The following is a 10,755-nucleotide window of genomic DNA, read 5'->3' as shown; positions in this document are numbered from 1 at the left end:
AGGCTGACATAACTACACCTATTCAATCATTTCCATCTTCTTGCTGATGTTGTCTTTAAATAAGTTAGAAAATAAGTGAATGGAGAAAATGTCTTCCCAGTTTTTGTATTAGTTCCTTTTATGACCCAGCTTGTTAACAATATTGGTAATTAACTACTTTAAAAAATAAAGAGGGATAAGAAAAATGCGGCAAAATTGAAGACCACAGCCTAGGAAAGTCTTTCCTAATCAAAGAATATGGAAAAGACTTCTTTGTAGAATGAAACTTCCTTTATTCATAGTTCATTCTGTCATTTTGAAAGCTGCATCCATTATATTTTGCCATTACTGGTGGTTTTCCAGAACAATGCTTCTTATTTTCTATGTCTAATTAATAGCTACATGACTGCATTCAAGCTGGTGACATCTTAGAAGGATGTTTTTAATATCCTATGACTAAACAAAAATACAAACAGGAAGTTGGAAACATTCAAGCGTAAGTATTGCCATTTCCCCAGTCCATGGCTTTAATGAAACAGTGACTATACTGAAGCTTTATTCTAAGCAAAGACCTCCAATCCAACTGAAGCTCTGGCTCCAGATGTTGACCTACATACATATTCTGCAAAGGGACATAGCAGGTAAGCCTTGGACGACGCTATGCCAAGCAGGACCAAGCTAAGCAAATCTTAAAAGTTATATACCAACCAGAAATATGGTTCTCTTTTTTATTTAAGAAATTAAAAAGTTCTTTAAAAAATGAAGGAAATGATATTTCCTTGAAGAAATGAAGTCTGAACAAGAAAAGCTAAAAAGTGGGAGGAGGATTTGCATCTGCTTAAATGTGGGGATTTGCATCTGCTTCAATGTGAATGCAAAATAAACCCCCAAAACAAACAACAACAAAAACCAAATCATGATTCCTTGTCTTCACAGTAAATATGAATTCACTTCTGGTACCAAAGTTCTATCATAATATACCATCAAAACATGGAAGAAAATTTCTGCTTGCTAGTAAGCAATTGCTAATTTAAACATGTGTAATTCCTATTCCTATAGGATTTTTAAAAAAGACCTTGGTATTTAAAACATGATAAAGCATAGTCTCCTTTGGAAAATTCCTTTTTCTTTGATAGCCTATTAATCAATCTACTCAAACTGACAAACACTGACAAGCACTGGTCAAGGCTCAAGAGCTGAAAAGTTAAAAAATATTGATTTACCTTTGTTATGAATGTTTGTTATACTTTCCTATTATGTATATACATGCAAACCCATTTCTTAAGTGGGAAACAGGCTAAAGGGATTACACAATGTTCGAGAACAGGATTATACTACTAGTCTACCACAGTCAAAAATCTTAGATTGAAATGTAGTAAAATTATTTTGCAATAGTTTATTTTACAGAATTATGTGGATTAAAACAGTCTAGCAAGACTTGATGTACTGAACCTCTATAAAAGTAGCCTAAAGGAATAAACAACGAAAACCTATCACAGAACAGAATCTGGATTTTTTTTAATACAGCAGCATTTAACTTAAAACTGATTAAAGACAGAGTGATTTTTCTATCTTCATATAAGAACAATTGTAAAAAGAAAATTCCTTTAAAAATGTACCACTTCCAATGCCTTTATTTTCCATAACTTTGTGAAATTAAATGCATGAAGCTACAAAATTAGCAATTGGTTTGAAATTTGTATACAAAACATAAGTTACCTCTACTTTTAAACTCATTTTTGTACCACTACAAACTTTTAAAAGTGGCACCCAAAATAGCTGTATACCATTCTAAAAAAGGGCACTATTCCTTTAATATTGTACTCTCCCATTTCCCAACACCCAGATCAAAATAGACAACTAGTCATCCTGTTCACGAACATTTCCAAGGTGAGATTTCATATTACGTTCCCATAATTTCTGGTTATCAGAAAACCCGTGTTTTCCTTTGTTGAAAGAATTTGGTCCTGCTGAAGTTGGAGTATCCCTGTAAATGAACAAAAGTAATTGGGTTACCTTTACTAATGTAGTACTTTAGATAAAAATATTTCAAGAGGCTAATATTAGAAAGTGAGAATGCCATATTTATATGCAATTGGCAGCAGTTACTTTATAATCCTGAAATCCAAAACTATTATATTTGGACACACTTTCTTATGGCAGAAGGTAAACACACACAAAAATGTTCAATTGCTGAAAGCTAGAAAGGATAAATCACAAACATGGTATGTATAAATTCCAATTTATAGTCCCTGACTTATTTGGAAATAACTCTAGAAGAGCTACTTAAGATTTAGCTTAAGCACATAGCCAATTAACTAATATAATGAATATTGTTCTAGCATTTTCCAATAATGTTACTTTGAATGTTACCTTCCAATGTTCTTCATACGCATTTTAGCTTCTGGAGGCATCTCTTCAGGTTCACTCTAAATGAAAAGACAACATGAACATAATTATTTAGTTTATATTATAGATTGTTTTTGAAGGGCCTATTTGTTATTTTATGCTGATCTTGAATGTCAGTGCCAGCATATAATCAATGATACATTTTGTTCCATTCAAACTTAATAATTTGTTAAAAATGTCATCCAACCTAAAATTTGTGGTTTAAAATCTTGTATTAACATTAGAAAGACACAATACAGCTCTTGTAGCTAAGGCAGCATACTGCCCCTAACCTACACAATCATTGACATTTAGAGCTATGTGGCTCTAAAGTGCTGCTAAAGCTGCACTTCTTTAAAAGCCTTTAAACCAGACATATTTTCCTTAGGATCGATTGGCAACTATGTGATCATGGATAAAGGCATAGTTTTTTTGTTTTGTTTACTATATTCTTACAATTAAATGTGTACATGACTCAACTATCAACTACTGCAAGTAGTTCCCAAATTTTTAAAAAACTTCCAAAAAATAAAATACAATAGTAAAAACAAGGAACATAAGATCACAAAACATGCTTAAGAATAAGACACAGACCCACACTACCCAGAAGGCCTCTTCAATTACCCTCTGGATTTTCAAGGTCTCCAAAACAAACAGCAAATAGAATATTTAACAGGCTATAAATCTGTACTACATTCACATTCCTCCATATTTCTCAGTTACTTACATCTTCATCTTCATTGAATACTGCTGCTACAGAGAGTGTTTTTGGAGCTAAAGTTGGAGCAGGTTCTTTAGGTTTCTGAAAGGCAGAATTTTATTGATGCAAAAAATCAATAGAATAGAAATTAGTAATTAAAAGCATGCTACAAACTTTAAATAAACTAAGTTACTAAACACAAATTCACATTTTACTAGAGTTCTACATTTCCCTACCCCATAGTACATGGGGAATTGTTTCCCAAACAAGACAGTTCAATTTTTATACAACTAAAACTCTCATTCCTGTAATTTTTAACAGGGCGAAAGAGTACATCATAGGACAACAATTTTTGAACCAAGATTTACCTCAAATGGACTAATTTATAAAGTGTGTGCAACATCAGGGACCCATGACTCCCACGGGACTGAAATTTGGCAAATCTTATGAAACAGTTTATGGTATAAATATTATAAAAGAGTTTTCTGATATAATGCAAATGTCATAAAACATTTCCTGTACTCATGTTTGAAAGTGCTATACAGTTTAACTTCGGCTATTTTTAAAGATAAATATATATCTAAATGTATCCCAACTTTTCTAGTAAAGCAGTGCATGATAAGTTTTGTCACTGTTGAAGGTATTGAGGAATCTGGTATGGAAATATCTCTCAAAAGATGATTTGATGGGCCGTGAATTGTCTCCACTGCACTAAATTCAGCTACTGAAAGAACATAAATAAGAACATATGACTCTATATACTTTATGAAAAACAAATATATTTTTAATTATTTTTCCTGATTTGCTGCAGCATCAAGATTTATATATGATGTTTTTCTACTACTATACATCACCAGAATGTGGCTATTGGAGCTTGACAATGGCACCTTTATTGTAAAATGCTCTCTGAGACAGATTCCCCCTCTGCTTACTTTACTGTTAATTTGGTGACTTGGCCAAGTAACTTTTCCAATGTTTACTTTAAAAAAAACTTTATAAAGTTTAAATGGTTTTGAACTTCTGTAAATATTTTTATTGACAATGTATGTAAGCAAATGAATACTTATGTATGTAAGCAAATGAATATTTATTATACTTCTAATCCACACAATAACTCAAATAACTTTTCGTAAGTTTTCCTAGAAAAGGTGACTGCCACTAAAGTGAAAAGTATTTGATTTCTACAAGGTTTTTGTAATAATAAAAAACAATAAAGATAATAGGACAGCCTCTTGAGTAAGGCTCATTTGCTTTTTTTTCTTCCAGTCAGCACTGTCTTCTAGCGAATGCCTAGGCAACATGTTGCAGTTTTGTTGGCAATGTTTTTTTGCTACTGCTTTCATCTGGCTGTGAGTGTGTGACTGGCAAAAGGTTATCTAGCTGACTTCATAAGACAGCATTAGAACTCATGGCCTCCTGGTTTCTAGCCTGGTGCCTTAACCAATATCACACTGGCTCTCTAAGCTACTACTTTATATTCTTATAAATGAATTTATATATCTTTAATTAAAGCTAAAGTATTAAAAATTAGTATTTATTTTTGTCATTATATAATATTGCTAAGTTATGCACTCACCACAACACTACAGCAAACACTAGAATAAAAATTATCAAATTACCATTCCTAATTCCATGTTCCATAAATCTTACAATTGTTCATCAAAATGAAAATAAAAATCATTTATAATACACATAACTGAATTAAGATGAAATTAACTTTAAGACTACTTTTAAGGTCAAAATAATATTGATCCACTGAAATACTAAACATTACAAATTCAAAACATTTTCCAACAACTTACATTTGCTCCAAGTTTGATGGATATTGCAGGTGGTTTCTTTGAAAGCTGTGAGCCAATGGCAAACCCAAACTTGGACATTTTGGCAGGAGCAGGCTTTGTTGAGAAGTCTTCAGCATCTTCATCAGCTGCACGTTTTTCCACACTACGACTCGAACTTTCCCCTCCATTACTGGAAGAAACAGTCTTAGTTTTCACAGGTTTTTCTGCCTCTTCTTCAGGTCCTGGTGAAGTCGAAACAACTTACCAAGATGAGCTATTTTTACTGAGTGGACTGATGGGAGCAGCAACCTCATAAAGCACTGTTATTCAGAGGCGACTTTTGCACTTACAGTGTCAGCACCTCCACAACTGTTTATACAGAGCACACTGTAAGGACATAGACATATAGTGAAGGGAGCTCCTATCACTTAGCTAATGCAGAAAAAAAATTAATTATATATGTAAATGTATTTTAAAAATCATGCATCTGCATGACATCCCTACAAAAATTGTGTTATTTCAAATCAAGACAGAATAAACCCATGGAAATAACTGAAATATATAACTTTTAAAATATAAATTTATGCTGTCTTGAATTGCAGAATGATAAAAAGATAATAAAACTGAAAATTCTAACATTTAAACCACAAATATTTATGCCACAATATAAATATTAGAACTAGAAATTGTCACAAAGCTTACGATTGACTTATTGCCACAAAAAACAAAGTTTGTATTGGCTAGGTGAAATTTAGTAATGAGAGATTTTATTTAGCTAGGTTTTAAACATCGTAGTTGTTGTTGGCTGGAGTTTAGATGATTCCCCAAAAACTAAGCAAAGCTGGACTAGATACTATTGGCATGGAAAGGCACTGGCAAATTCTAGAGACTATACAAGAAGCTGAAATAACATTCTGAAGTAAAGAAATAACAAATTATGTTGATAATTTGGCAAGAAAACAATATGAATATGTCTGTAAAGGCATTATGAACCAAGACCAACATGACAATGCATCTCCTTTTTATCAACCAAGAATTTGCCCAAGATGTGCATGCACTCCAAATAAAGTAATCATTCTGTTCATCTGGATAACTGCTGTTGGTAAGTTTTGATTTTTTTTTTACATTCCTTAAAATATTCCAGTGCATTCAGAAAGTATTCAGACCCCCTTCCCTTTTATCAATTTGTTATGCTGTAGCCGGATTCTACAGTTGTTGAAATTCCTTTTTTTCCTTATAATCAGTATCCCTTAATGACAAAGTGAAAGCAAAATTTTACAAATATGTGTAAATTTATTTAAAAAAGAACTGCATTGGCATAAATATTCAGACCTTTCACTCAGTACTTTGTTAAAGCACCTTTGGCAGCAATTTCAGCCTCAAGTCTTTTTGGGTAGGACTCAACAAACTTTGCACATCTGGATTGGGGGAATTTTCTGCTATTATTCTTTGCAAATCCTCTCAAGCTCAGTCAGGTTGGACCATCGATGGACAGCCATTTTCAGGTCCCTCCAGAGATGTTCAATAGGATTCAAAGGGTTCTTTCTGGTTGGGCCACTTAAGGACATTCACAGAGTTGTCCCTAAGTCACTTCTGTGTTGTCTTGGTTATGTGCTTAGAATGGTTGTTGTGTTGGAAAGTGAATCTTTGGCCTAATCTGAGGTCCTGAGCTCTGTGAAATAAGTTTTCATTGAGGATATCCCTGTACTTTGCTCCATTCTGCTTTCCCTCAACCCTGACCAGTTTCCCAGTCCCTGCTTCTGACACCACCATGCTTCACTGTTGGGATGTTATTAGGCAGGTGATGAGTGGTGCCTGCTTTCCTCTAGACATAACAATTAGAATTGAAGCCAAACAGTTCAATCTTGGTTACATTAGAGCAGAGAATCTTGTCCCTCACAGTCTGATAATCCTTCAAGTACTTTTTTTACAAAATTCAAACTTTCATGTGTTTTCATGTGTTTTGCACTAAGGAGAAGCTTCCGTTTAACTGCCAAAAAGCCCAGATCAGGGAGGGCTGCAGTGAAGGTTGTCCTTCTGGAACTATGTCCCATCTCCAAACAGGATTTCTGGGGTTCAGTCAGTGACCATCTGGTTCTTGTTACCTCTCTTATTAACACCCTTCTTCCTGATTGCTCAGCCTGACCAGGCGACTAGCTCTTGGAAGAGTGCTGGTTGTGCCAAACATCTTCCATTTGACAATTATGGAGGCCATGATGCTCTTAGGAACTTTCAATACAGCAGAAATTTTATTGTGCCCTTCCCCATATCTGTGCTTTGCAATAATCCCATCTCTGAGCTCTGCGGGCAGTTCCTTTGATCTTTGCTTTTGCTCTGCTACAGTATGCATTGTCAGCTATGAGGCCTTCTGTAGAGAGGTATGTGCCTTTCCAAATCATGTCCAACCAATTTAATTTACCACAGGTCAACTCCAAGGTGTAACAATATGTCAGCAATGATAAAAAAAAATGGAGGCATCTGAGCTAAATTTCAAGTGCAAAGCGTCTGAATACTTATGCCAATGTGATGTTTCAATTATTTTTCTTACTAAATTTACAGGCATTTGTAAAATTCTGTTTTCACTTTGTCATTATGGGGTACTAAGTGTAGACTAATGATAAAAATGAATTTCAACAACTGTAGAGTCAGACTGCTGCATAACAAAACTGACAAGGGAGTCTGAATACTTTCTGAACGCACTATAGCCATTGCCCTCAGGGATTTGGCCTCCTTTGAAACTTCTAGGGCTGTGATGGAGAACCTATGCCATGCGTGTCGGAAGTGGCATGCAGACCCATCTCTCTGAGTATGCCAGCTGTCACCCGCTGCTCTTCTAGGTTCTGGCGCACGCATGTATGTTGGCCAGCTGGTCTTTGCGAGTGGGGGAGTGCTGGAAACCGAAAAAGCAGCTTCCTGGAGCACATATGGGCACTAGCCAACTGGTCTTCACACGCATGTATGAATGTTAGAAACTGGAAGACTAGGTGGCCGGCATGGATGCACACGCCAGGGAGCTAAACTTCCGGTTTCTGGAGTTCACGCGTGCATGCATCAGGGAGCTGATCTTCCGGTTTCCTGCATGTGCACACATGCGCGCATGCTCCAATTTCAGTACTCGGTGCTGAAAAGGTTAGTCACCACTGTTCTAGGGTATTATATGCCCATATAACTAAAGCACAATACTGCTGTTTTGTAGGCTCACTTCAGTAGTGTTTATCCTTATTGATCTGAGTTTGTGAACAACTTTCTGTTCTCTTGGGACTACTAATTTAGAATTATGTCTATTGTTTATCATGCTATGCACTGCTAGTCAATCCAAACACCATTGATATTTATGCTAGACCCTGCAGGTTACAAATTCTTAGGAGTACTAAGTGTAAGACTGTTGGGGCCCAATTCCAATTAAGTATTTTTGCTCAGTATTTAGTGTCATAAGTAGGTCAACATTAAGTAGTCTCTGATGGAAGACTAGAAACTGAATGAAGTTATGATCTGAAAATGTACCTTCTTCTGAATTCCATAAGGACTATATTTCAACTTATCTCGTGATCTTCTTCTCCATAGAAATCAGGATTCCTTCTGAGTCTTAAGGGTCTACAGCTGAAGCTCCTAAGAATGAGGCCATGTACCTTCAGCCCCTTTGTCCCTTTTTTGATGTCACTATGATTGTTGTCTATCTTTCTCCTATATCTCTTATTTTTAGATCTATTAGTTATCTTATTCTTCATTTATCACATAAATATGAAGTTCACAAGTCTGCAGAGGGTGGCAAGAGAAGCATTAATCTGATAGACTTCTGGAATTAAAGTAACTGCCTCTCCTTTTTTATCACCTGACCTGGGGCAACCTATGTTCTTCATTAGCTGGTGTAGGGTTGTCTATAACTGTGCTTTGCTGACTATCACTTTTGAAAGGCCAGGTAAATTGCCTGGGAATGCCATGTTCTGTGTGAGTAGAGAGGACATAATGAGGATTTGTACCTTGTCAAATGCTAGGAGCTAAACTAAAGGATACTGGGTTTTGCAGTACACAGTGGAATGCAGTAAGTATTGCTAGAGGAATAAGAGTTGTGAACTAGTTCACAGCTCTTATTCCTCTACCAATACTCGCCTCTAGTACCCTTCAGTTTTCCCAGAGTCATTTTGTCAACAGAGTAGAGGGAAATCCAACTACTAATCCGCATTTTAAATTGGACAGGTTGGGTGTTGCTATACGCTCTTCCAACCTCTAAAAATAGTTCACCTTCTGCTTTTTCTCTGGAAAATGTACATTATTTTTTCAGCTCCATCATTCTGATATTTCCAAGCTGATACAAAAGTCTGTAACAGTGCCATTTGAATAAACATTTGAGGAGCTGACCTTCAGCAGTATACTAAGTTGTTATAGAAGCTTGCTCTAGAAACCAAGCTAGTTGCACTTAGCATGAATCTAATTGATTCATCTCTGCATCCCTTAGTGCTACTACAGAATTACAGGATTGAAACAGATCAGTGAAAATGAAACATTATAACATTACATAATCATATGCTCCAATATAATCTTTCTCTAGAATGTTATTTACATGTAGATAATGTATGTTATCTACATATAACGTAAGACCAGCAAAAGTGTTTCTTCGCAGATCAGACATAGTTTTATGGATGTTGTAGGTCAACATAACTTGAATCACTAAATTCAAAAAGGTTGTTCCTGAAGGAAACAAATCATTATAAATCATGCATCAGATGTATGTGTGTGTGCCTAAGTATATATGTATATGTGTGTGTGTGTGTGTGTGTGTGTGTATACACACACACACATGTATGTATGTATGTGTGTGTGTGTATGTGTATGTGTATATGTATGTGTTTTCTTAAGTCTTCGCGGGTACTTACATGTATGGTATTCAGCTTTGTTCGGGTATTTTCCCACGTTGTGCTTTTAAAGTTGTAGCAACGTTTCGGCAGAATTTCATCTGCCATCATCAGGCTTCCTGATGAAGTCTGATGAGATTTTGCCGAAACGCTGCTACAACATACAGTCTAGTATTTATATGATATGAGACTAATGCCCAGATAAGCATCCACTGAGTTCCTGGGGAGCTATTTTATGGACCTTTTACCTCATAACAACTATAAAAGAATGCTGATCACATTCACAGAATTGTGTTTATTGCTAGAGCGAGTAACTTGCAATAAACTGCATTCTGAAGTTGCTGAAAAGAGCAATATCCACGCCAAGCTTCACCTGCAACCCTCCTGTACGAGAGTGACGGCCAGATATTCTACCGATCGCGCAATACAGGCAAGGAGCTACTTAATCTACAAAGGTGTCAGCTAGCCTGTCTACAAGGGGTCTGGGCGAACCTACAGAAAACACTGCGGGGCTCTGACGTGGAATAGATCCTCACAAACTGCCCGGAGCTTCTTCCACGAGCTTCTTCGTCCAAAGCCGAAGAAGCCGAGGAACGGGCATTACGAGAGCCAGGCTTCGCACGGACTCTTGAGAAAGGAAAAAAAGAGGTCCACGCACGACTACCCCTCGACCTCCGGGCCTAAGAGAATTTTCATGTCTTAAATTAAAACCTTGGCTGGAGAGGGGGGGGCGGTTGCGGAAGAGAAATGAGCGCAGTATGTTTACCTCCGTCAAGCCGCGGCCGCTTCAGCTTCACATCGCCTCCTTTCTCGTCCGCCATTTTTTCTCCTCCTCCTCCTCCCTGCCCCGCCGCTACTGCGCCGTGAGTATGCGCAGTGAATAAGTCCTCCCACGATCCATCCGGGAAAGTCAAGAGGGGGCAAAAAGGAGCTTGTGTTCCTAATACTGAGCTGGTTGTTAGGGCTTTCCCCGCTTCTGCTACTTTTTTGGGGGAAACCCGCTGTTTTCGGTTGTAAAGGTGGCCGTTAAAGAGCTGCGGCAAACATTTGATTT

At 36.6% G+C, this 10,755-nt stretch overlaps 1 protein-coding gene across 1 annotated transcript; it reads right to left on the bottom strand.

The window, feature by feature from the left end:
- Positions 1–253: 253 nt before the first annotated feature.
- PCNP (PEST proteolytic signal containing nuclear protein) lies at positions 254–10,540 on the bottom strand. The gene is made up of 5 exons (XM_026700826.2): positions 10,468–10,540; positions 4,870–5,090; positions 3,095–3,169; positions 2,353–2,408; positions 254–1,966 (listed from the first exon to the last, which is right to left on the bottom strand). Exons 1-5 carry the CDS (start codon positions 10,520–10,522, stop codon positions 1,840–1,842), a joined length of 534 nt encoding a protein of 177 aa, XP_026556611.1. The 5' UTR covers positions 10,523–10,540; the 3' UTR covers positions 254–1,839.
- Positions 10,541–10,755: the final 215 nt, after the last annotated feature.

This window comes from Pseudonaja textilis, chromosome 7 (assembly GCF_049901715.1).
Source record: "Pseudonaja textilis isolate UNSWEBS1 chromosome 7, rPseTex1.2, whole genome shotgun sequence".
Lineage (NCBI taxonomy): Eukaryota > Metazoa > Chordata > Lepidosauria > Squamata > Elapidae > Pseudonaja > Pseudonaja textilis.
The sequence above is the reverse complement of the archived record's forward strand: the minus strand, read 5'-3'. Positions and strand labels throughout refer to the sequence as shown.